Genomic DNA, 27,915 nt, shown 5'->3' with positions numbered 1-27,915 from the left:
GGCTCCTCGTATTTTGTCCCGGTTTCTTTCTAGTCTTAAAAAGGAGGGGCGTAAAGATGGGGGTACTGTCATGCCGTTGCTGCCGCCGCCTCTCCCCACTGCAGCTCGCCGGGTGCGCGCGAGCGTCGCATTCAGCTCTGCGCGTGCGCACATCTGATTCCTCTGTTGGCGCTCTTTCCTGTCCTCTCCGTCATCCTGGAGGACTGTAACCCGGAAGTAGCTCCCATGCTGCTATGTAAACTGCTTCCTGCTGCTTCTCTGTGCCTGATGTTCATTTGTGTTTACAAGTGCTTCTGGCCACCTGTGGTCTCTGTGCGTTCCTAGCTCTCTGACTTTGGGTCTCCTCCGCCCTCTGCAGTGCCTGCCTGTTTCCTGTGTTCCTGCCTTGTTCCTTCAGTTCCTTTTCCTCTGTGGTACCTGTCCGGCTCCTATATCTTTTCCTTGCTCCCGTCAGCCTCGGTGTCTCCATATTGTCCTGCCAGCCTCCGTGCCTCTGTAGCGTTCCCATCTTCTCCCTTGTCTCAGTAGTTCCTTTCTGTTCCCTCTTTCCCTTTGTGCCTGCTGTGTTCCCATCTGATCTCAGTCGACCCTCCAGCTTCCGTGGCGATAGTCCCTCACGGGCCTGCCCCTAACTCTCCCTGTATAGGGGCGGTCCACCTGGTCAGTTCGTCAGAGAGGGGTTCGTCATCACGGTCCAGTGGGTCCACTCTCCGTTTTTCACTGTTTGAATCTACATGCTCTAATAGGACTGCACTCGGGTGACATCCGAGTGCAGCCAGATTCTTACAGCGTCACAGTTACTATTTTGTGTTTCAGATGCCTGGATCGTTTCCTGTTGGCACATGCCTGTCACCAGCAGTGTACAACATGGTGTGTTTGGTTGGATTTGAGGTCCAAAATAGTATTGAAATAAGAAGTTTCTTAAACGAGGATAATCACGTATGCTGGAGCCAAATCTGCGAACAAGTTTCCTACTTGCCCTCAGGTTAGTTATATAATTGTTAGCAGTGTCTAATTTACTTGATTGACAAGCAAAACTCAAAACAGTCAAATTGGCTATTCGATGGGTTTAACCACGGTCTGCAGAATTTTGAATGCCCCTGAGTGGAATGTTTATCTAAGGATACAATGACAAATCTTTGATGTTTTCATAATTTGCCACAGATGTAAAGTCCTGCATTGGCCATATTATAGGCAACAGGTTTTAGAAAAATTAATTTCAAACAGTGTGGCCTTAACCCTTTAATGACCGTGCCTATTTTAACCTGACCAGGATGCTTCAGTGTATCCCAGTGATTCTGAGACTTTCTTTTTTTGTGTGACATATTGTACATTGTTAATGGTAGATTTAGGGTGATTATGTTCTGTGTGTATTTTTAAAAATATTGTAATTTTGCTGAAAATTTGAAAAATGTGCAATTTTCAAACTTTCTATCTTTATATCCTTAAAACAGTTAGTCCTGCTATACAAAACAATTACTGTAATAACATTTCCCATTTGTCTACTTTACATCTACATCATTTTTCAAATGTCATTTTGTTAGGATGTTATAAGGGTAATCGTTTAGCAGCGATTTCTGATTATTTTGTTTTTTTTCCAAGAAATTTTCAAAATCTGTTTTTAGGGAAACATTAAAATGAACTTTATGGAGTCTATATGTTGGGAAATCCCCAAAAGTGGTACCATTTTAAAAGCCACTCCCCTCAAACACTTCAAAACTGCTGGCAGAAATTTTTTAAACCTTCAGGTGTTTCATAGGAATTAATGCAAAGTTGAGTGGAAAAAAGAAATTTCTTTTTTTTCTAAAATGTCGCTTTAACCCCAATTGTTTCAGTTTTACAAGGAATTACTCAAGAAAATGGACCCTGCAATTTGTTGCCTAGTGCGCTGATACCAGTCAAAAACCTCTGTTTAGATGGATGTCAGGGCTTGGAAGGGAAAGAGCACCAATTGAATTTTGGAACACAAATTAGGCAGAAAGTCCCCCACAAGTGACATCATTTTGGAAACTACCCCCTCAAGGATTTTTCCATAGTGAGCATTTGGAACTCGCATGTATTGCACAGAATTTGGTAACTAATAGTGATGGGCGAGCACTAAAATGCTCGTTGCTTGGGTACTCGGCCAGAACAACGCACCCAATGTAAGTCTATAGGAGATCCAAATAATTTTACCACGATCGCCCCCGGGGGCCCTTTAAGGTCTAAAAACATCTGAAAATCGTGGAAACACTGCTCAAATGACACAGGTACATCATGGGATTGTTCCTGGAAGCATTCCTGACTCCTAGTTCACAGATTTAATCAATTTTTTCTGAGATTCTTGCCATTTTTCCCGGTGCCACAAAAAACACACTAAATCGAAACCAAAACGGGTTTTGCTTGGAAATATGTCAAGGTACATCCTTTGCAGGTTAATGACTTACCTGTAAGGCCAAATAGTTAACCCCAGACCGAAAATTTAATTCCCCACTTAGGCTTAGTTCAGACGCAGCGTTTTTGAAACGTTTTTCAACTATAACATTGCTTTCAACCACTACAAAAGCATTCACTGGGAAATGTCATTGTAACATGTAACAACCCTAGCTGGCCCTGTGGTGTGTGACACATAAGCAGACCCATCTTGTTTAATTCATGAAGGAGGGACTCTTAAAGTCACAGAGCCTATTTTAGCTGGTGCATCAGGTGGCATTAATCTTCTTAAAGGGCCATTATGAAACAGTGGGTCTCCTAAGCTGTTGTAGCCTATGCTGTGAGTGGATGGGCTGCCAAAAATTACGACGCACCACAATACCCCTTTCATAAGATGTCCAGGGGGGACTTCTGAAAAAGTGTTGCATTTAATTCAAGGCCTGCCCTGCTACCAATTCATATGCACCCCATTACCCCTTTGAACCCACATACTGGATGGGACCCTGAAAATCCACTTCACAATATGCATTTTGTACTCCCATACTCCTTTGTTTTACACATTGGCAGCAAAGCCAGTCCTGCTGCATAGTCAGTCATATGAACCTCATTACGCCTTGGAAACCACATACTGGATGGGCCCAGGAAAATCCACTTCACAATATGCAGACAATATCACAGACCAAATCTGGAAGCGTATACCCATGTGTGGTTGTGAAGAGGTGCATGAGAATACTCCTCCCCAAAAGAGAGAATGTATTTGAGGTTATATTTCACTGGTTTCACTTTGTGATGTACAGAAGTCTTTCCCAATCCAGCCCTTGTTCATTTTTATAAGGGTCAGCCTGTCAGCATTTTCAGTTGACAGGCGGATGCGCTTATCTGTTATAATTCCACTAGCGGCACTAAAAAACCCTCTGACAGAACGCTAGAAGCAGGGCAGGCCAGGATCTCCAAGGCGTAGATAGCCAGTTCATGCCACGTGTCCAGCTTGGATACCCAATAATTAAAAGGCGCAGAAGAATCATGGAGGACATTTGTACGATCTGCAAGGTACTCCCTCACCATCTTCATAAACATTGCACTTCTTGTGACAGCACACCTTGCTCTGGGCCGCCCCGATGGGAGGGCCTGAGAAAACTGTCCTAGAACTTGGCCATTGTTCCCCTGCCTGAGCTGGATTGCACTTCTGTCTCTCTCGCTTGGAGTCCTTGGTTATACAACAAACTCAGACGTGTGCTGCCAGCGTTCTCACATAGAATTTTCTAAATAATTCTGCTACAAGTGCCCTCTGGTACTGCAACATTTTAGTACACCTTTCTGCCTCAGGCAGAAGATTGAAAGTTCTCCTTGTAGCGTGGGTCTAAAAGTGTCACCAACCAGTAATGAGTGTCACCCAAAATTTTGCTAATGCCAGGGTCACATGAAATGCAGCGCAACATAATGTCAGCCATGCTTGCCAGACTGCTAACAGGCAAGACTTCTGAGTCCTCACCAACAGGATGACTTACCAAGCTGTCGTCCTCCTCCTCCTCCCTGTCCTCAGGCCATCCCTGCTGAACAGATGCTAAAACAGATGTGTTTGTAGTACCGTCTATAGCGCATGAAAGTAGCTCCTGTTCTTCCTCCTCCTCCTCCTCCTCCTCATTGCCAACTAATCCACATTGAGAAGACATGAGGCTGGGCTGAGTACAATCCCCCTGTATGTTTCCTTGCTCCATGTCCTCGTTTTCTGCCTGCAATGCATCCTCTTTAATTGTGAGCAGAGAGGTTTTCAGAATGCTGAGAAGCTGAATGGTGATGCTAATTATGGTGTCATCGCCGCTAACCATCTTGGTGCAGTCCTCAAAGTTTTGGAGGATGTTACATATGTCTGACATCCATGTCCACTCCTGAGGTCTTATGTGTGGAGTCTGACCTGAAATTCGACGGCCTTGTTGATGTTGGTAGTCAACAACTGCCCTCTACTGCTCACAAATCTTTTCCAACATATGCAGCGTAGATTTCCATCGCGTGGGGACATCACACAACAGTCGGTGATCTAGAAGCTGAAAACGCTGCTGAAGCACGGCAAGCGCGGCTGAAGCTGTAGCTGACTTTCTAAAATGGGCAGAAAGACAGCGTACTTTCACTAGCAGCTCCGGGTAACTTTTCAGAAAACGAACCACGAGGTTAAGTACATGGGCCAAGCAAGATAAATGCATGAGCTCACCTTGCCTCAGAGCCGCCAAAAGGTTATGGCCATTGTCCCACACGACCATGCCTGGCTGTAGGTTCAGCGGTGTCATCCAAACATCTGACTGTTCTTTCAGAGCTGTCCATAACTCTTCTGCATTGTGTGGTTTGTCACCTATGCAGATTAGTTTCAGCACAGCCTGTTGCCGCCTGGCTGAGGCAGTGCTTCCAGCTTCTGACTGATGTGACGACCCGCTCCCATCCCACCTCATCCCAAACCTCACCACAGTCTTCATCCCAACCCTAACCCATCTCTTCAACCTATCACTAACAACTGGTGTCTTCCCCTCAAGCTTTAAACATGCCTCCATCACACCTATCCTCAAAAAGCCTTCTCTTGACCCATCCTCTGTATCTAGCTATCGCCCTATATCACTTCTCCCTTATGCCTCCAAACTACTGGAACAACACGTTTACCTTGAACTGTCCTCCCATCTCTCTTCTTGCTCCCTCTTCGACCGCCTACAATCTGGCTTTCGGTCACACTATTCCACTGAAACTGCCCTAACTAAAGTCACCAATGACCTCTTACCCGCCAAGAGCAAGCGACACTACTCTGTCCTCCTCCTCCTTGACCTGTCGGCTGCCTTTGACACAGTGGACCATTCCCTATTATTAAAGACCCTCTCATCCCTTGGCATCACAGTTTTGGCCCTATCCTGGATCTCATCATACCTAACAGACCGGACATTCAGCATCTCCCACTCACACACCACATCCTCACCTCGCCCTCTATCTGTCGGAATCCCACAAGGTTCAGTCCTTGTGCCCCTGCTCTTCTCCATTTACACCTTTGGCCTGGGACAGGTCATAGAATCTCATGGCTTTCAGTATCACCTCTATGCTGATGACACACAGATCTACATCTCTGGACCAGATATCACCTCCCTTCTAACCAGAATCCCTTAATGTCTGTCCACTATTTCATCCTTCTTCTCCGCTAGATTTCTGAAACTTAACATGGACAAAACAGAATTCATCATCTTTCCCCCATCTCACGCGACCACCCGCAACGAACCTATCCATTACAGTAAATGGCTGCCCACTCTCCCCAGTCCCACAAGCTCGCTGCCTCGGGGTAATCCTTGACGCTGATCTCTCCTTCAAACCACATATCCAAGCCCTTTCCACTTCCTGCCGACTTCAACTCAAAAATATTTCACAAATCCGTTCATTCCTCAACCAAGAATCTGCAAAAACCCTAGTCCATGCCCTCATCATCTCTTGCCTTGACTACTGCAACCTCCTGCTCTGTGGCCTCCCCTCTAACACTCTCGCACCCCTCCAATCTATTCTAAACGCTGCTGCCCGACTAATCCACCTGTCCCCCCGCTATTCCCCAACCTCGACCCTCTGTCAATCCCTTCACTGGCTCCCCATTGCCCACAGACTCCACTACAAAACCCTAACCATGACGTATAAAGCCATCCACAACCTGTCTCCTCCATGCATCTGTGACCTCGTCTCCCGGTACTTACCTACACGCAACCTCCGATCCTCACAAGATCTCCTACTCTACTCCCCTCTTATCTCCTCTTCCCACAATCGTATACAAGATTTCTCTCGCGTATCACCCCTACTCTGGAACCCTCTACCACAACACATCAGACTCTCGCCTACCATCGAAACCTTCAAAAAGAACCTGAAGACCCACCTCTTCTGACAAGCCTACCACCTGCAGTAACCACCGATCGACCAAACCGCTGCATGACCAGCTCTATCCTCGCCTACTGTATCCTCACCCATCCCTTATAGATTGTGAGCCTTCGTGGGCAGGGTCCTCACTCCTCCTGTACCAGTTATGACTTGTATTGTTTAAGATTATTGTATTTTTTTTTATTATGTATACCCCTCCTCACATGTAAAGCGCCATGGAATAAATGGCGCTATAACAATTAATAATAATAATAATAATAATAATAATAATAATAATGTGTTGATTTCAGAGATGGAGGATGAAGAGGAGGAGGTGGAGGAGCTGTAGACTGTGGGGGCAACCCTGATAGACGTAGGGCCAGCAATCCTCGGTGTGGGGAGGATGCGTTCCATCCCAAGGTCTGACTGGGTCCTGGCTTCCACTATGTTAACCCAATGTGCCATCAGTGAGATGTACCGTCCCTGCCCACAAGCACTTGTCCACGTGTCTGTGGTTAGGTGGACTTTCCCTGTAACAGCATTGTTGAGGGCACGGGTAATGTTGTGGGACACGTGCTGATGTAATGCCGGTAAGCACACCGCGAGAAATAGTGGCGGCTGGGCACCAAATACCTTGGGACAGCCGCCGCCATCAGGTTGCGGAAAGCTTCTGTCTCAAGAAGCCTAAAAGGCAGCATTTCTAGCGCTAGCGGAAGAGAAATATTTGAATTTAGGAATGTGGCCTGTGGGGCGTTGGCGGGGTATTTCCGCTTGCGTTCCAAAGACTGGGTTATAGACAATTGATGGCTGTGCTGGGACAAGGTAGTGGACGGGCTCGATGATGGTGCTGCTTGACTGTGGGCCACAACAGGTGCAGGGGTAGAGGTATCTTCACATGCACGGTGTACTGGGGATTGACTTCTACGCAAAACAGTGGAAGAAGCAGTGGTGTGACCTGCAGGCAGTGGTCCTGGAGCCTTGGGTTCGGCCCACGAAGTCGGGTGCTTTGCTTGCATGTGCCTGATCATGCTGGTGGTGGTCAGGCTGGTTGTTTTGCTACCTCTGCTGATGGGGGCATGGCAGGTGCTGCAAATGGCCTGTTTGGGGTTATCGGCAGAGTCTTTAAAAAAGATCGGGAAGATCTCACAGGTGCAATGGCAACTTCACTCATGTTGGTGTGACGGGGAACGGATGCACGCCTTCTGTCTGTGGCCACCACACTGCTTTTTCCTGCCTGTTGGGGGGATATGCCTCCTTCCCCCTGTGTGCTGCTGTCCTTGCTATGCATGTCCTCCTGCCAGGTTGGGTCACTCACTGTCATCCAAATATCTCATCTTCCACATCCGCACCCTGCTCCTCCTACTGACTTTCTGGCAATTGTATCTCATCATCGTCCACCTCTTGTGACACTTTCCCACCATCGCCTCCGTGTGACCGGGGCTGGTCAAAGCTTTGGGCAGCTCTACATGCGATATCATCTGTCCCCACTTGAGGTTGACTGGCAGAGTGTCCAGAATCTTGAAATAGAAAACTAACAGCTCTTCAGAGTGTCCAAGTGTGGGATGAGTGGTCTCAGGGCACTCGGCATGGTGGGAAGAAGGAAAATCGGGGTGAGGAATATCCGGGCCACACTCACGGCTACTCAGACTTGACCGTGTGGAAGACATGTTGGTGGTGGTGGCTAAGTGACTGGAAGCATTATCCTCTATCCCAGAGGTCCCCAACTCCAGTCCTCAAGGCCCACCAACAGGTCATGTTTTCAGGATTTCCTTCGTCTTGCCCAGGTAATAATTGCATCACCTGTGCAATGCAAAGGAAATCCTGAAAACATGACCTGTTGGTGGGCCTTGAGGACTGGAGTTGGGGACCACTGCTCTATCCAACCAACAACCGTTTCACACTGCTCTGGCTTCAATAGTGGTGTGTTGCGGTCCCCTAGAAACTGTGACAGGAAGGTCAAGCAAGAAGATGTGGGTCTTTGTTGTTGCCCCCTATCACCTTGGCCACGGCCTCGTCCTCTGCATGCACCATCATCATCACATCCACTTCCCCGTCCCTTGCCCATTTTTAAATGGACTACTGCACTATTTCAAGTGCTCAACAAAAATATATTTATTAGTAGCGAAGTAATATCTGATCAGTATACCTGCAAATCTACGATTTTTCTAACCCAAACACCAGGCAGGCCTCAGCCTGATCTAACAGACTGTGTTCAAATTTTTGGGGCTTTTTGGTGAAGTAAATGTATGCTAAATAGTGCTGTATAGAATTAGAGTATCAGACAGCAAAAAAAGAGGTACACCGGCCTACAATGCATAAACTTGGAGCACACAGATATGAGTGCTGTCACGGAAGTACCACACTGTAAAATGTGTCCTTTTTTTTTTTTTTTTTTAAAGGAAACCTGTCACCCCCAAAATCGACGATGAGCTAAGCCCACCAGCATTAGGGGCTTATCTACATAATTCCGGAATGCTGTAAATAAGCCCCCGATGTATCCAGAAAGATAAGAAAAAGAGGTTAGATTATACTCACCCAGGGGCAGTCCCGCTGCGGTGGGCGTCGCGGTGCGGTCCGGGGCCTCCCATCTTCTTACGATGACGTCCTCTTCTTGTCTTCACGCTGCGGTGCAGGCGTACTTTGTCTGCGCTGTTGAGGGCAGAGCAAAGTACTGCAGTGTGCAGGCGCCGGGAAAGGTCAGAGAGATCGGACGCCCATCAGACCGGACCCCAGCGGGAACGCCCCTGCGTGAGTATAATTTAACCTTTTTCTCATCTTTCAGGATACATCCGGGGCTTATCTACAGCATTCCAGAATTCTGTAGATAAGCCCCTGATGCTGGTGGGCTTAGTTCATCGTCGATTTTGGGGGTGACAGGTTCCCGTTAAGATGCAAAATACTGCTGTATAGAATTAGAGTATCGGACAGCAAAAAAAGAGGTACACCGGCCTACAATGACCAAACTTGGAGCACACAGATATGAGGGCTGTCACGGAAGTACCACACTGTAAAATGTGTCCTTTTTTTTTTTTTTTTTAAAGGAAATCTGTCACCTCCAAAATCGACGATGAGCTAAGCCCACCAGCATTAGGGGCTTATCTAATTCCACTATTTTGGAAGCTAAATAGTGCTATATAGAATTAGTCTCAGACAGCAAAATAAGGGGTCCACCAGCTTACAATGCACAAAGTTGGAGCATGCAGATGTGAGGCCTTTTTCGGTGATTTTAAAACACACACAAAAAGGCGCACAAGGCTAGCACACACAACTATGCTACATATGCCTGACAAATTAGGATTTTTGAACAGGCCTCAGTCTTGACAAAACAGACTGTATATTTTTGTTTTTTTGGGGTGAATTTTTTGAAAAAAAAAGGTAGCGTATATACTCGAGTATAAGCAGAGATTTTCAGCCCTTTTTTTGGGCTGAAAGTCCCCCTCTCGGCTTATACTCGAGTCATATACCGGGAGGTCGGCAGGGGAAGGGGAGTGGGGGCTGTGTAATTATACTTACCTGCTCCTGGCCCGTTCCCTGCAGTCCCTGGCTGCCCTGGCGCTGCAGGTTCTTCCTGTACTGAGTGGTCACATGGCACCGCTCATTACAGAAATGAATATGCGGCTCCACCTCCCATAGGGGAGGAGCCGCATATTCATTGCTGTAAATGATCGGTAACTGTGACCGCTCAATTACAGGAAGAAGCTGCAGCGTCGGGGAAGCCAGGGACTGCGGGGACCGCACCAGGAGTAGGTAAGTATACGGGGAGCGCAGCGCTGCGCGATATTTACCTGCTCCTCGCTCCGGTGCGGCTCCGTCTGCAGCGTCCTCTAGCAGTGACGCTCAGGTTAGAGGGCGCGGTGACGTAGTCAGTGCGCGCCCTCTGCTGAGCGTCAGTGCTGGAGACAGAGCCGCACGAGGAGCAGGTAAATATTGAAAGCGCCGGCGTCCTGAGCAAGAGAAGTGAGTATGTGATTTTTTTTATTTTTTTTTTATTGCAGCACCAGCAGCATTCTATATGGCACAGCTTTATAAGGAGCATCTATGGGGCCATAATGAACGGTGCAGAGGAATATATATGGGGCACAGCTTTATAAGGAGCATCTATGGGGCCATAATCAACTGTGCAGAGCAATATATATGGGGCACAGCTTTATAAGGAGCATCTATGGGGCCATAATCAACGGTGCAGAGCAATATATATATGGCACAGCTTTCTATGGAGCATCTATGGGGTCATAATGAACGGTGCAGAGCATTCCATATGGCACAGCTTTATGTGGAGCATCTATGGGGCCATAATGAACGGGGCAGAGCATTCTATATAGCACAGTTGTATATGAAGCATCTATGGGGCAATAATGAACGGTATGGAGCATCTATTTTTATTTTTGAAATTTACCAGTAGCTGCTTCATTTTCCACCCTAGGCTTCTACTCGAGTCAATAAGTTTTCCCAGTTTTTTGTGGCAAAATTAGGGGGGTCAGCTTATACTCGGGTCGGCTTATACTCGAGTATATACGGTATATAGTAACGAAGTTGCAGCAGCAGACACTTATGGAGCTTTGGGATGGATGCAGTGGGAGCAGTGGACACACATACAGTGCCTGCAGGCCTTGCACTGTGGATATGCTGTGCCCTGCCTGTCTAGCGCTGCAATATTGGGACCCTCGAATTAGCCCTAAAAAGGACCATTGGTTTCTCAGGAGTTGTGGATTTCACAGTTCCAGACCGACACTAACACTAAAAAGCACGATTCTGACCCTATCTCGGCAGCAGCTCTCCCTACTCTCGCTGAATCCGGAGTTGAATGCGGTGAGCAGGGCGGCGCCAGGTCTCTTATACTCGGGATGATGCTGTGTGGCCAAGCCAATCACTGCACGACCACAACAAAGATGGTTGCGGTGTTTCATGGCCTGGCAGACAATCCCTGTACTGTGATTGGCTCTCTCAAGTCTGCCAAAAACGCTGAGTGGAGACTGCAGTTACCGCCGAATAATCCTGGAAATGCTTGCTGCTCGCCGAGTTCACCGAGCATAGTAATACTCGGGTGAGTAACGAGCACTGGCGAGCACGTTCGCTCACCACTAGTAACTAATAGTGATGAGCGAATATACTCGTTACTAGAGATTTCCTGAGCATGCTCTGGTGTCCTCTGAGAATTTGTAAGTGCTCAGAGATTTAGTTTTCATCGCCGCAGCTCAAACTAAGGAGGGTATTTTAAATTTTTGTTTAATAGAGCTGAAGGTGAGAAATTTAACCCCATCATAGATATCATTTAATTTTTGAATCCCATTGTCTCTCCATATGGGGGAGGGGTTAATATTTTGGGTAAGCATGATAATCTCTATAGGGGTATTTTGGAGGAGGATTTTCCTGTTGGAGCCTCTCTTTCGTTTGAACAATTTATTCCAGGCATATATAATAGGAGAAAAGATGTGATGGGCGTAGGCCTTATAAGGTCTGTTGAGAATATGGTCAAAAACCAATTCTTTGGGAGATTTCCTATGGTTAAGTTCAATTTCAAGGTCAAGCCAATTCGGAGGATCTTCTTTCATGAACCAATACTGGCTTTGTTTTATTAAATTCGATAGATATAAAGCTGTAATGTTTGGTAAGCCTATGCCCCCAAATTCCTTGCATTTATATAGAATGTTTGTGGAAATGCGGGCCCTTTTTTTTATTCCAAATAAACGTATTTATTGTTGATTGGAAGCTAGTCAGGTAGGAAGTGTTGATTTTTAGGGGAAGTGTTCTCAGTATATAAGAGATTTTTGGGACAATAAAAATTTTAGTTGCCAATACTCTGCCCCACCACGAGAGGTCTTTTGTACCGAGGAAACCCAGGTCTTTATATTTTCCAAGAGTTTGTTCAAGTTTTTCTTCATTAATGTGTCTAGTTTTTTTGAAATGATTATACCTAGATAGTCTAGGTCTCCTTCCGACCAACTGAATTAAACTATATCTTTTATTTTCTTTGTTTCTAATTCCGTCAAGTAAAACGGCAATATTTTGGATTTATTTTCGTTTATCTTAAAAAGGGTAATAGTTGAAAAAAATTGAAGGGTTTTTTTGTAGCTCCGAAACTGATTCATAGGGGTCCGTCAGGGTAAACATCATGTCGTCGGCAAAGAGCCCTATCTTATAATGGCGTGTTCGCGTTTGTAGACCTTTTATGGAATTATTTTGTCTAATTGATTGCGCCAGTGGTTCCATTGATAAAATAAAAAGCAGCGGAGATAAAGGGCACCCTTGTCTTGTACCATTTGAAATGTTAAATTGTGTAGAGGAGTAGTTGTTTGCATAAATTTTGGCTGTTGGTTTTGAATAGAGTGCCATTACGCTGTTGATATATTTTTCATTAAACCCAAATTTTTGAAGTACTGATGTTAAATAAAGCCAATTTAATCGGTCAAAAGCCTTTTCGGCGTCTAGAGTAATAATTACAGATGGCACTTTAGAGGAATGAATCAATTTAATTGAGTTGATAAGTCTTCTAGTACCATCTGGCGCTTGACGACCTGTTATAAAACCCATTTGGTCCCCACGAACCAATAACGGCAAATAGGATTTGAACCTATTTGCAATTAGCTTGGAGTAAATTTTCAGATCTGTATTGATTAAGGAAATTGGCCTGTAATTATTAACAAGGGTTAAGTCCGAATTGTGTTTGGGAATTAAAATAATTGTCGATTCTAACATTTCTGCTGGGAATTTACCTGAGGAACTAGCTATATTAAAAAGGTTTTGTAGATGTGGGGAGAGTAATTTGGTGAAGGTTTTACAATATGCGTTTCCGAAACCATCTGGGCCTGGCGATTTAAAGTCCTTGAGTTGAAGAATGGTTCTTTCTATTTCTTCTAGGGAAAAAGGGGAGGTTAGGTTTTCTAAATCATCAAGGGTCAATTTTGGAAGGCTAATTGAGGTCAAGAATTTTTCAATGTCAGAAACATTGGGATGTGGGGTGGAGGGTTGGGAATGTAAATTATATAATTTGCTGTGATCATCTGCGAAGGAGTTGGCTATATCTTGGGGATGAGATACCGTTGTACCATTTTTTGTTTGTATTTTGGTGATCCTGTTTGCTTGTCTTATTTTTTTCATTCTATTAATCATGTAACGCGTTGGCTTATTAATTGAGGAATATTGCTTCATTTTGGAAATTTTGACCATGGTGTGGAATGATGAAAATATGATTTTCTTAATCTCCTGCCTGAGGTTCAGTAGCTCTATTTTAATTTGAGTAGAGGGGGGGTTTAAACTTAGTTGTTCGCTTTCTTTGTCTTTTATTTTATTTTGAATGTCATCAATCTGAATTCTAAGCAACCTTTTCCTTTTTGCAGAGATTTGGATCATGATACCCCTCATGACTGCCTTATGGGCACACCAATGGGTGAAAGGGGATGTTTCAGTAGGTGAATTCTCTGTGAAATAATTTGTTAGTGATTTCTCTAAGTAGTGTATAATAGCCATGATCCGTCAAACTCAATCTGACAGGTGCCCCGCCCCTATCAAAGTGTATCAAAATGTGTAACCCCTCCCCTCCCCTTGTCTGACGGCTGGTATCCAGCTGTCCCTCCTTGTTTGATTCCCCCTTTTGATATCGTTTATATAACACATGTTTATAATTATAGCCTAGTCGTGTATTTATTTTACACGTGGTTTATAACACCTTTCTCATTTGTTTTATATTAGATTTTATACGTAGCCCGAGACTGGTGTTTCTGTATGCAGTCCTACATCCTGTTATGTGAAAAGTATTCTCATATTATACCAGTATTTCTTTTTATATTTTATTCACAGTGTATCCATATAGTGAATAGGGCTGATGTTTCTGTATGCAATCCTACATCCTGTTATGTGAAAAGTATTCTCAAACACTAACTAAATGGTGAACATTACCTAAATTAGGTTAACTGTGGGTCAGAGGTTTATAGCACCTAGGTCAAGCAATTGTTGTTGTATTTGCGTACCCAATAAATGTTTATTTTCACAAGCAGAAGAGGCAGCTTTTCTCTTTGTACATGTATTGTACCTGAATTGATCTTTGCTTTCTCTTTTTTGTGTCCTGAAGATGGTATCTGAGAAGTTATTTGTTATCTACTGAGGTCATTGTAAGTTGTGTTTATTCACATTGTAGCAGATTTTCTCATTGTGGCTGCCTTATATACACAGAAGCGATATGCACCAATGTCACAACACAAGTTATAATATGACCCAATGTTACAACACAAGTAAAACCAAAGACACGATATTGTAAAAATGTAAAAAATTTTATTTCTCACAATAAAACAGCATCTCAAAGACATTTCAATACTATAAAAATTCTTACAGAATATAAAAAGTAAAAACATTAAAATAGTACAATGAACAATTACACTTCTTACAAAATAATTAATATAGAGTTACAAGGCGAGTACAGCATTTTAGCCAGTACATTCTTTACATCGTGAGCCACATGGTTTGCAGCATCGGTAGAGACCTTTTTTTAGGTAGCAGAGTTCCACGTGTGGAACCTAATGACGGGGAATGTAAAGATTGAATTGTACGGGGAGCCGCCGCTAACTTCAGCGGTGTAGATACAGAGCGTGTCTCACTGTTGGTAATTTTTAATTCATCTAAAAGCTTCCTAGTAGCGGTGTTACCCACAACTGTAGACGGCATATTTAGTTCGGCCATAGCCTGCATAAATGAATCCCAACCCGGCGGTAAATTTCTACTGTTCAGAGCATGGCTCTGCGTTGTACTACGTACCAAATCCAGTAAGTTAGACCCTGGTATTACGGATCCTTTGAAAATAAATTCAGCATTATTATTCCATGCTGTGACATTTTTATTCTGCAGCAACCTGTTTAGTAAAAATTCAGCATTCTTTTTATATCTTTGGTTTATATTATATTAGCTTTTTGTCATAGGTCAGTGATTTTTGCACTTTATTAACATACAACACACAAGAAATAGACATTTAGAACTTATTTATGATTAATATGCGATTATTAGGCATTTAGGACTTATGTTATCATGTTTTTTGCACTTTATTAATATGATGCCCACATAGGTCCGGGATTTTTGCACTTTATTAATATGCGTGCCACATAGGTCAGTGATTTTTGCACTTTATTAACATACAACACACACAAGAAATAGACATTTAGAACTTATTTATGATTAATATGCGATTATTAGTCATTTAGGACTTATGTTATCATGTTTTTGCACTTTATTAATATGCGGCTATTAGTCATTTAGGACTTATGTTATCATGTTTTTGCACTTTATTAATATGCGTGCCACATAGGTCAGGGATTTTTTGTACTTTATTAATATGCGGGCCACAAACACTTCTGCACCCACGGGCGCTTCTCAACCAACCATGCATCCGGTACTCATCAGGCACTGTGAAATAATGCAAAAATACATCTGTGTGCGGCTGTCGGCATCAACATTTTGCTATTATAAGTTTATGGTTCTGTAAAGAACACGCAACACATACAGAACTCACACACACACACAAATACACACAACACACAACACGCACATATTATGAAAAATGACAACCATTGTATGTGATTTAAAAGACTTTAGTTAGATTTATCAGGGGTGATTTAGTTTGAAAGCACGCAGTTCCGCGGTAATGTCTGGTGTTGTTAGTATTGCTAATTAGGTCATATAAATAGAAAATTATGTAGAAACCCAAAGTTTTGATAAGTATGAAAATACACCAATATTAACTATTTGTGCTATTTTAGGCGTAAATTTGTCCTATATGTATAGCAGTCAGGAGTTGGGGCGATGAAATATGTGTTACAAGCGTAATGAATTGCAGATATATTCTACAGTGTATGTCATTTTGAGAAATGTGTGGCATAACAATTACCTATTACGGCCACTAGATGGCAGAATATCATATTAATTATACATTGGGGTTTACTTTTGGAAACTTACAAATTCCTATAATTATGCTTATACCTTAGGCGTGTATTTACATGGCGCTGTAATTCGCACTTTTACAGACTATATGTGGATTACAGCATGTATACAGTAACAGGCGGAATGACTGAGTGTAATATTGCACGCAATACTGTGCAAAGGGTCTGAATACTTATGACCGTGTGATATTTCAGTTTTCTTTTTAATAAATTCGCAAAAATTCTACATTTTTGTTCAGGCATGACGGCGTGCAGGGTGTACATTAATATATATATATATATATCTCAGAATGCAGCTGAATAGTATTGCTAATTAGGCCATATAAATAGAAAATTATGTAGAAACCCAAAGTTTTGATAAGTGTATGAAAATACACCAATATTAACTATTTGTGCTATTTTAGGCGTAAAATTGGCCTATATGTATAGCAGACAGGAGTTGGGGCGATGAAATATGTGTTACAAGCGTAGTGAATTGCAGATATATTCTACAGTGTATGTCATTTTGAGAAATGTGTGGCATAACCAATTACCTATTACGGCCACATTTCTATGCAGTGTATTTTAGAACCAGTGTTTCTGGCTGCAGACTGTAATGTGTAAGGTATTCTCATTTTTATATATTGTATATTATAACACACCATGCCGTTTATATAATAATCACAGTTGTGTCTCTACAGGACAACGTGGCTTACAAAGACATTTCAATAATATAAGTGTGAAACTGACAGACAAGCACAGCTGTGTCTCTACAGGACATGCTGGTCACTAGACAGCCAGAGTTTCTGTGGGGGAGATATACTAACAGAGGTTCTGTTGACCCAAAAAAACCGGTGTAGAACGTACACAGAGAGCAACTTACAATATTTACTAAGGTAGCGGAAATGAGTTTACTGCAGTTATCAGAGCATTGTATTTTATTTGACAGCCACAAGTCACACAGGTCATGATGATAGTGTATCTGCAGCATGTTATTTGGAAATAAAGAATCCTTTTTTGTATTCGCCCGCATTTTATATAAAATCTGCATAAAAAAATCTTCTTGGCTACACCAAAACACGTAAGAAACAAATGTATAACTTTTAGATCTACCGCATCTGCAGATATTATTTCAGCGTTCTTTAATTCTACATTATTTTAGCACATATTAATTTCACAACTTTTATATGATATTTATAACACTCATTTTATATGAGTTCTCTAACACATTCTCACGGGGATATTATATATATATATTTTGTGTTTTGCGCAATTATTTGACACTGTAATTCGCATTTTATATAAAATATGCATAAAAAAATCTTCACATTCTCACGGGAATATTATATATATATTTTGTGCTCTGCATCATTATTTGACACTGTAATTCGCATTTTATATAAAATCTGCATAAAAAATCTTCTTGGCTGCACCAAAACATGTAAGAAACAAATGTATAACTTTTAGCGCTGTCGCATCCGCAGATATTATTCCAGCGTTCTTTAATTCTACATTATTTTATCACATATTAATTTCACAACTTTTATATGATATTTATAACACATTCTCATTTATAAGAGATTTATAACACAATATTGTAAAATCATTTATTGGTTCGCGGCCTTACTAATATCCTTTGAAAATAAATTCAGCATTATTATTCCATGCTGTAACATTTCTATTCTGCAGCCGCCTGTTTAGTAAAAATTCAGCATTCTTTTTATATCTTTGGTTTATATTATATTAGCTTTTTGATAATCCCGGGAGTGCCATAAATCTAGCCCTAGTATTTTTGTTATCTCAAAAGGGTGTGACACATATATTATTCCAGCATTCTTTAATTCTACATTATTTTAGCACATATTAATTTCACAACTTTTATATGATATTTATAACACTCATTTTATGAGTTTTCTAACACATTCTCACGGTGATATTATATATATATATATATATATATATATATATATATATATATATATATATATATATATTTTGTGTTATGCACCATTATTTGACACTGTAATTCGCATTTTATATGCCGCTGCTTTTTCTTGTTTTTTGTGTAAAAATCTCTGGCAGACAGGCACAGCTGTATCTCTACAATGTGATACATTATAAACTACAAAATAGTTTTGTAGCTTTGTGTAGAAATATATCAGACATAGAATATAAAACTACTAGGGAAAAGGATTCTATTTGTAGGTTGTCTCTTACTCATAAAGCTAAAGAGTCATTTAATATGGATATTAGTGACTATAAAAAACAAAATAAGTCATCCTGTGCACATACACACCGCCTTTATAAGCTTCCAAAAGTAAACCCCAATGTATAATTAATATGATATTCTGCCATCTAGTGACCGTGATAGGTAATTGTTTATGCTACACATTTCTCAAAATGCCATACACTTCAGAATATATTTGCAATTCACTACGCATGTAACACATATTTCTTCGCCCCAACTCCTGTCTGTTATGCATATAGACCAAATTTGTGCCTAAAATAGCACAAATAGTTAATATTGGTGTATTTTCATACACGTATCAAAATTCTGGGTTTCTATCAATAATTTCTCCTGTCATTAAGACCCAAAAATATGAAATAACTGTATAATTTTTAATTCAGCAAAAAAACTGTAATAATATATGCTGATGTGTTCGAGCTAAAAGTTATGCGTTTGTTTCTTACAGTTTTGGGTTAACCAAGAAGATTTTTTTATGCATAATTTCATAGTAAAGTAGGCCTATAGAAATCATTAGTCATTCAATATAAAATGGTTATTTTCTGAATTCGACATTATAAACCCCAATTTCCAATGTCTCTGGTGTGTCCCGCATGTCTTGTAGAGATACAGCTGTGCCTGTCTGCCAGAGATTTTTACACAAAAAACAAGAAAAAGCAGCGGCATATAAAATGCGAATTACAGTGTCAAATAATGGTGCAGAGCACAAAATATATATATAATATTCCCGTGAGAATGTGAAGATTTTTTTATGCATATTTTATATAAAATGCGAATTACAGTGTCAAATAATTGCGCAAAACACAAAATATATATATATAATATCCCCGTGAGAATGTGTTAGAGAACTCATATAAAATGAGTGTTATAAATATCATATAAAAGTTGTGAAATTAATATGTGCTAAAATAATGTAGAATTAAAGAACGCTGAAATAATATCTGTGGATGCGGTAGATCTAAAAGTTATACATTTGTTTCTTACGTGTTTTGGTGTAGCCAAGAAGATTTTTTTATGCAGATTTTATATAAAATGCGGGCAAATACAAAAAAGGCTTCTTTATTTCCAAATAACATGCTGCAGATACACTATCATCATGACCTGTGTGACTTGTGGCTGTCAAATAAAATACAATGCTCTGATAACTGCAGTAAACTCATTTCCGCTACCTTAGTAAATATTGTAAGTTGCTCTCTGTGTACGTTCTACACCGGTTTTTTTGGGTCAACAGAACCTCTGTTAGTATATCTCCCCCACAGAAACTCTGGCTGTCTAGTGACCAGCATGTCCTGTAGAGACACAGCTGTGCTTGTCTGTCAGTTTCACACTTATATTATTGAAATGTCTTTGTAAGCCACGTTGTCCTGTAGAGACACAACTGTGATTATTATATAAACGGCATGGTGTGTTATAATATACAATATATAAAAATGAGAATACCTTACACATTACAGTCTGCAGCCAGAAACACTGGTTCTAAAATACACTGCATAGAAATGTGGCCGTAATAGGTAATTGGTTATGCCACACATTTCTCAAAATGACATACACTGTAGAATATATCTGCAATTCACTACGCTTGTAACACATATTTCATCGCCCCAACTCCTGTCTGCTATACATATAGGCCAATTTTACGCCTAAAATAGCACAAATAGTTAATATTGGTGTATTTTCATACACTTATCAAAACTTTGGGTTTCTACATAATTTTCTATTTATATGGCCTAATTAGCAATACTATTCAGCTGCATTCTGAGATATATATATATATATATATATATATATATATATATATATATATATATATATATATATATATTAATGTACACCCTGCACGCCGTCATGCCTGAACAAAACAGAAATGTAGAATTTTTGCGAATTTATTAAAAAGAAAACTGAAATATCACACGGTCATAAGTATTCAGACCCTTTGCACAGTATTGCGTGCAATATTACACTCAGTCATTCCGCCTGTTACTGTATACATGCTGTAATCCACATATAGTCTGTAAAAGTGCGAATTACAGCGCCATGTAAATACACGCCTAAGGTATAAGCATAATTATAGGAATTTGTAAGTTTCCAAAAGTAAACCCCAATGTATAATTAATATGATATTCTGCCATCTAGTGGCCGTAATAGGTAATTGTTATGCCACACATTTCTCAAAATGACATACACTGTAGAATATATCTGCAATTCATTACGCTTGTAACACATATTTCATCGCCCCAACTCCTGACTGCTATACATATAGGACAAATTTACGCCTAAAATAGCACAAATAGTTAATATTGGTGTATTTTCATACTTATCAAAACTTTGGGTTTCTACATAATTTTCTATTTATATGACCTAATTAGCAATACTAACAACACCAGACATTACCGCGGAACTGCGTGCTTTCAAACTAAATCACCCCTGATAAATCTAACTAAAGTCTTTTAAATCACATACAATGGTTGTCATTTTTCATAATATGTGCGTGTTGTGTGTTGTGTGTATTTGTGTGTGTGTGTGAGTTCTGTATGTGTTGCGTGTTCTTTACAGAACCATAAACTTATAATAGCAAAATGTTGATGCCGACAGCCGCACACAGATGTATTTTTGCATTATTTCACAGTGCCTGATGAGTACCGGATGCATGGTTGGTTGAGAAGCGCCCGTGGGTGCAGAAGTGTTTGTGGCCCGCATATTAATAAAGTACAAAAAATCCCTGACCTATGTGGCACGCATATTAATAAAGTGCAAAAACATGATAACATAAGTCCTAAATGACTAATAGCCGCATATTAATAAAGTGCAAAAACATGATAACATAAGTCCTAAATGACTAATAATCGCATATTAATCATAAATAAGTTCTAAATGTCTATTTCTTGTGTGTGTTGTATGTTAATAAAGTGCAAAAATCACTGACCTATGTGGCACGCATATTAATAAAGTGCAAAAATCCCGGACCTATGTGGGCATCATATTAATAAAGTGCAAAAAACATGATAACATAAGTCCTAAATGCCTAATAATCGCATATTAATCATAAATAAGTTCTAAATGTCTATTTCTTGTGTGTTGTATGTTAATAAAGTGCAAAAATCACTGACCTATGACAAAAAGCTAATATAATATAAACCAAAGATATAAAAAGAATGCTGAATTTTTACTAAACAGGTTGCTGCAGAATAAAAATGTCACAGCATGGAATAATAATGCTGAATTTATTTTCAAAGGATCCGTAATACCAGGGTCTAACTTACTGGATTTGGTACGTAGTACAACGCAGAGCCATGCTCTGAACAGTAGAAATTTACCGCCGGGTTGGGATTCATTTATGCAGGCTATGGCCGAACTAAATATGCCGTCTACAGTTGTGGGTAACACCGCTACTAGGAAGCTTTTAGATGAATTAAAAATTACCAACAGTGAGACACGCTCTGTATCTACACCGCTGAAGTTAGCGGCGGCTCCCCGTACAATTCAATCTTTACATTCCCCGTCATTAGGTTCCACACGTGGAACTCTGCTACCTAAAAAAAGGTCTCTACCGATGCTGCAAACCATGTGGCTCACGATGTAAAGAATGTACTGGCTAAAATGCTGTACTCGCCTTGTAACTCTATATTAATTATTTTGTAAGAAGTGTAATTGTTCATTGTACTATTTTAATGTTTTTACTTTTTATATTCTGTAAGAATTTTTATAGTATTGAAATGTCTTTGAGATGCTGTTTTATTGTGAGAAATAAATTTTTTTTTACATTTTTACAATATCGTGTCTTTGGTTTTACTTGTGTTGTAACATTGGGTCATATTATAACTTGTGTTGTGACATTGGTGCATATCGCTTCTGTGTATATAAGGCAGCCACAATGAGAAAATCTGCTACAATGTGAATAAACACAACTTACAATGACCTCAGTAGATAACAAATAACTTCTCAGATACCATCTTCAGGACACAAAAAAGAGAAAGCAAATATCAATTCAGGTACAATACATGTACAAAGAGAAAAGCTGCCTCTTCTGCTTGTGAAAATAAACATTTATTGGGTACGCAAATACAACAACAATTGCTTGACCTAGGTGCTATAAACCTCTGACCCACAGTTAACCTAATTTAGGTAATGTTCACCATTTAGTTAGTGTTTGAGAATACTTTTCACATAACAGGATGTAGGATTGCATACAGAAACATCAGCCCTATTCACTATATGGATACACTGTGAATAAAATATAAAAAGAAATACTGGTATAATATGAGAATACTTTTCACATAACAGGATGTAGGACTGCATACAGAAACACCAGTCTCGGGCTACGTATAAAATCTAATATAAAACAAATGAGAAAGGTGTTATAAACCACGTGTAAAATAAATACACGACTAGGCTATAATTATAAACATGTGTTATATAAACGATATCAAAAGGGGGAATCAAACAAGGAGGGACAGCTGGATACCAGCCGTCAGACAAGGGGAGGGGAGGGGTTACACATTTTGATACACTTTGATAGGGGCGGGGCACCTGTCAGATTGAGTTTGACGGATCATGGCTATTATACACTACTTCTCTAATATTGGTCTATGGTCAGGGTGGTGTAGTAGGTTAGCGTCACATTTTCATAGTGAATTTTTATTAACCGAGTGGCCAATTTGGATTTCTGCTGAAACTGGGGAGTGGTCCGAGAATGTTTTCCTTTCTATTGTGATTCTATAGATTTTAGGGAGCGTAAAAATGTCCGATAAGATTAAATCAAATCGTGACGCTGACTGATGAGGGTCAGAGAAATGGGTGTATTCAGTTGAAGTGGTGTTTAGACACCGAAAGATGTCAAATAATTCATTTTGGTGTATCCAATTGTCAAAAGTATGTGGTCGGTATCTATTTGGGGTGGAGGAATCCATATTTGCATTTGGTACCAAATTAAAGTCTCCCAACCAAATCATGGCACCTCTCTTGATTGACATTACTTTTTTATTTACTTTGTTCAGAAAACCTATTTGACCTGTGTTGGGGGCGTAAATATTGATGATTGTGCAAATCTGGTTATTCAAGGAACAAACAAGAATATGAAACCTCCCTTTAGCATCTTTGATCTCCTCTAGAAATTCAAATGAGAGAGTTCCTTTAACGATTGTGACCACACCGGCTTTCTTTTTTGTGTTGTCCGACTTGTAAATATGTGGGAAATTTTTGTGCGAAAATTTTGGGTTGTCTGAGTGTTTAACCCCTTAGTGACAGAGCCAATTTGGTACTTAATGACCAGGCCAATTTTTGCAATTCTGACCACTGTCACTTTATGAGGTTATAACTCTGGAACGCTTCAACGGATCCCGCTGATTCTGAGATTGTTTTTTCGTGACATATTGTACTTCATGTTAGTGGTAACATTTCTTCGATATTACTTGCGATTATTTATGAAAAAAACGGAAATATGGCGAAAATTTTTAAAATTTTGCAGTTTTCAAACTTTGTATTTTTATGCCCTTAAATCAGAGAGATATGTCATAAAAAAAATAGTTAATAAATAACATTTCCCACATGTCTACTTTACATCAGCACAATTTTGGAAACAAAATTTTTTTTTGTTAGGGAGTTATAAGGGTTAAAAGTTGACCAGCAATTTCTCATTTTTACAACACCATTTTTTTTTAGGGACCACATCACATTTGAAGTCATTTTGAGGGGTCTATATGATAGAAAATAATGAAGTGTGACACCATTCTAAAAACTACACCCATCAAGGTTCTCAAAACCACATTCAAGAAGTTTATTAACCCTTTACGTGCTTCACAGGAACTGAAACAATGTGGAAGGAAAAAATGAACATTTAACTTTTTTTTGCAAACATCTTAATTCAGAACCATTTTTTTTATTTTCACAAGTGTAAAAACAGAAATGTAACCATAAATTTTGTTATGCAATTTCTCCTGAATACGCCAATACCCCATATGTGGGGGTAAACCACTGTTAGGGCGCACCGCAGAACTTAGAAGTGAAGGAGCGCCGTTTGACTTTTTCAATGCAGAATTGGCTGGAATTGAGATCGGACGCCATGTCACGTTTAGAGAGCCCCTGATGTGCCTAAACAGTGGAAACTCCCCACAAGTGACACCATTTTGTAAACTAGACCCCTTAAGGAACTTATCTAGATGTGTGGTGAGCACTTTGAACCCCCAAGTGCTTCACAGAAGTTTATAACGTAGAGCCGTGAAAATAAAAAATCGCTTTTGTTTACACAAAAATGATCTTTTTGCCCACAAATTCTTATTTTCACAAGGGTAACAGGAGAAATTAGACCACAAAAGTTGTTGTGCAATTTCTCCTGAGTACGCTGATACCCAATATGTGGGGGTAAACAACTGTTAGGGCGCACCGCAGAGCTTGGAAGAGAAGGAGTGCCGTTTTACTTTTTCAATGTAGAATTGGCTGGAATTGAGATTGGACGCCATGTCGCGTTTGGAGAGCCCCTGATGTGCCTAAACAGTAGAAATCCCCCACAAGTGACCCCATTTTGGAAACTAGACCCCCCATGGAACTTATCTAGATGTGTGGTGAGAACCTTGAATGCCCAAGTGCTTCACAGAAGTTTATAATGCAGAGCCGTGAAAATAAAAAATATTTTTTTTTTCCACAAAAAAGATTTTTTAGCCACCAAATTTTTATTTTCACAAGGGTAACAAGAGAAACTGGACCCCAAAAGTTGTTGTCCAATTTGTCCTGAGTATGCTGGTACCCCATATGTGGGGGTAAACCACTGTTTGGGCGCACGGCAGAGCTCGGAAGGAAGGAGCGCCGTTTTGGAATGCAGACTTTGATAGAATGGTCTGCGGGTATTATGTTGCATTTGCAGAGCCCCTGATGTACCTAACCAGTAGAAACCCTCCACAAGTGACCCCATTTTGGAAACTAGACCCCCCAAGGAACTTATCTAGATGTGTGGTGAGAACTTTGAATGCCCAAGTGCTTCACAGAAGTTTAGAATGCAGAGTCGTGAAAATAAAAAATATTTTTTTTTTCACAAAAAAGATTTTGTAGCCCCCAAGTTTTTATTTTCACAAGGGTAACAAGAGAAATTGGACCCCAGAAGTTGTTGTCCAATTTATCCCGAGTACGCTGATGCCCCATATGTGGGGGTAACCCACTGTTTGGGCGCACGGCAGAGCTCAGAAGGGAGGGAGCACCATTTGACTTTTTGAGCGCAAAATTGGCTGTCGTGTTTGGAGACCCCCTGATGTACCTAAACAGTGGAAACCCCCCAATTCTAGCTCCAACCCTAACCCCAACACACCCCTAACCCTAATCCCAACCTCATCCATAATCCTAATCACTAACCCTAACCATAATCACAACCCTTACCCCAAGTCAACCCTAACCATAACCCTAATCAAAACCCTAAATCCAACACACCCCTAATCCTAATCTCAACCCTAACCTCAAACCTAACCCTAATCCCAATACACCCCTAATCACAACCCTAACCTTAACCCTAATCCCAAACCTAACCCTAATCCCAAGCGTAACCCTAATGCCAACCCTAACCCTAATACGAACACTAATCCAAACCCTAACCCTAACTTTAGCCCCAACCCTAGCCCTAACTTTAGCCCCAACCCTAACCCTAGCCCTAGGGCTACTTTCACACTTGCGTCGTTTGGCATTCCGTCGCAATCCGTCGTTTTGGACAAGAAACGGATCCTGCAAATGTGCCCGCAGGATGCGTTTTTTGCCCATAGACTTGTATTGCCGACGGATCGTGACGGATGGCCACACGTCGCGTCCGTCGTGCACTGGATCAGTTGTGTTTTGGCGGAGCGTCGGCACAAAAAACGTTCAATGAAACGTTTTTTTGTACGTCACATCCGCCATTTCTGACCGCGCATGCGTGGCCGTAACTCCGCCCCCTCCTCCCCAGGACATAGATTGGGCAGCGGATGTGTTGAAAAACTACAGCTGCTGCCCACGTTGTGCACAATTTTCACAACGTGCGTCGGTATGTCGGGCCGACGCATTGCGACGGCCCCGTACCGACGTAAGTGTGAAAGAAGCCTAACCCTAAGTTTAGCCCCAACCCTAACCCTAAATTTAGCCCCAACCCTAACCCTAAATTTAGCCCCAACCCTAGCCCTACCCCTAACCTAACCCTAACCCTACCCCTAACCTAACCCTACCCCTAACCCTACCCCTAACCTAACCCTACCCCCTAACCCTACCCCTAACGTAACCCTACCCCTAACCTAACCCTAACCCTACCCCTAACCCTACCCCTAACCTAACCCTACCCCTAACCCTACCCCTAACCCTACTCCTAACCCTAACCTAACCCTACCCCTAACCTAACCCTAACCTAACCCTACCCCTAACCCTAACCCTACCCCAACCCTAACCCTACCCCTACCCCTAACCCTACCCCTAACCCTACCCCTAACCCTACCCCTAATTTTAGCCCCAACTGCTGTTCTCCTGCCGGCCGGCAGATGGAGACAGATGGCGGGCGCACTGGGCATGCGTCCGCCATGTTCTGCTGCCGGCGGCCAGGAGGAGCAGCAAGAGGATCCAGGGACCTAGGTGAGTATGCTAGGGTCCCCGAATCCCCCTATTTCTCTGTCCTCTGATGTGCGATCACATCAGAGGACAGAGAATTACACTTTACTTTTTTTTTTTTTTTTTGCGGTCGCCGGTAAACAGTTAATTACCGGCGATCGCAAAACAGGGGTCGGTAATACCGACCCCGATCGTGCTCTTTGGGGTCTCGGCTACCCCCGGCAGCCGAGACCCCAAAGATTCTCCCGGTGCCGGCCGGCGGGCGCACTGCGCATGCGCCCGCCATTTTGAAGATGGCGGCGCCCACCGGGAGACACGAGGAGCATCGGGGGAGCTAGGTGAGTATTGGGGGGCCACCTGGGACCCCTTTTCTCTGTCCTCCGATGTGCGATCACATCGGAGGACAGAGAAATTAAAAAGAGATCGCTTTTTTTTTTTTTTTTTTTTTTTGCGATCGCCGGTAAACGGTTAATTACCGGCGATCGCAAATGCGGGGTGGGTTAAAAACCCCCCGAATCATGTTCTCTGGGGTCTCGGCTACCCTCGGCAGCCGAGACCCCGGAGAAAATCGGCCTCTGGGGGGCGCTATGGACTTTTTCCACAGCGCCGTTAATTAACGGCGCTGTGGTTTAAGTACCCTTAGCGGCCGCCGTTAAAAGGCGTATCGGCGGTCGCTAAGGGGTTAAATTTGGATTCCTGTAAACAAATTATATCGGCATGGCTTTTGGATAGTTCTCTCCAAAGGGTGTGTATTTTGTGTGGACTATTTAAGCCTCTAACATTGTAAGATAATATCTTTAAACTCATTGTGTAGCAGCAAACCTGTGAGGATTAAGAAATCAATATACGTTAAGTAAGAGTAAGAACAATAAATAATAAACTGTAATGTCCACTTGAAGTGGTCCACTACGGTGAACCTGACTTCACCTGTTGGGGGAAAAG

General features: G+C 41.4%; 1 protein-coding gene across 10 annotated transcripts in view; it reads left to right on the top strand.

The window, feature by feature from the left end:
• Window positions 1-27,915, top strand: part of ERMARD (ER membrane associated RNA degradation) — a 591,898-nt gene that overhangs the window by 29,680 nt on the left and 534,303 nt on the right. For 9 of the 10 annotated variants that reach the window (XM_069769331.1, XM_069769332.1, XM_069769336.1 and 6 more), the window contains one exon: window positions 817-985. In XM_069769331.1, coding sequence (XP_069625432.1) covers window positions 817-985 — 169 coding nt within the window. Of the gene's footprint in view, window positions 1-816; window positions 986-27,915 lie in introns of those variants that run through there. The other variant, XM_069769342.1, reaches the window with a different exon arrangement.

Source organism: Ranitomeya imitator, chromosome 5 (assembly GCF_032444005.1).
Source record: "Ranitomeya imitator isolate aRanImi1 chromosome 5, aRanImi1.pri, whole genome shotgun sequence".
In the NCBI taxonomy this organism is placed as follows: Eukaryota; Metazoa; Chordata; class Amphibia; order Anura; family Dendrobatidae; genus Ranitomeya; species Ranitomeya imitator.
This window is presented reverse-complemented; position numbering and strand designations above follow the sequence as displayed.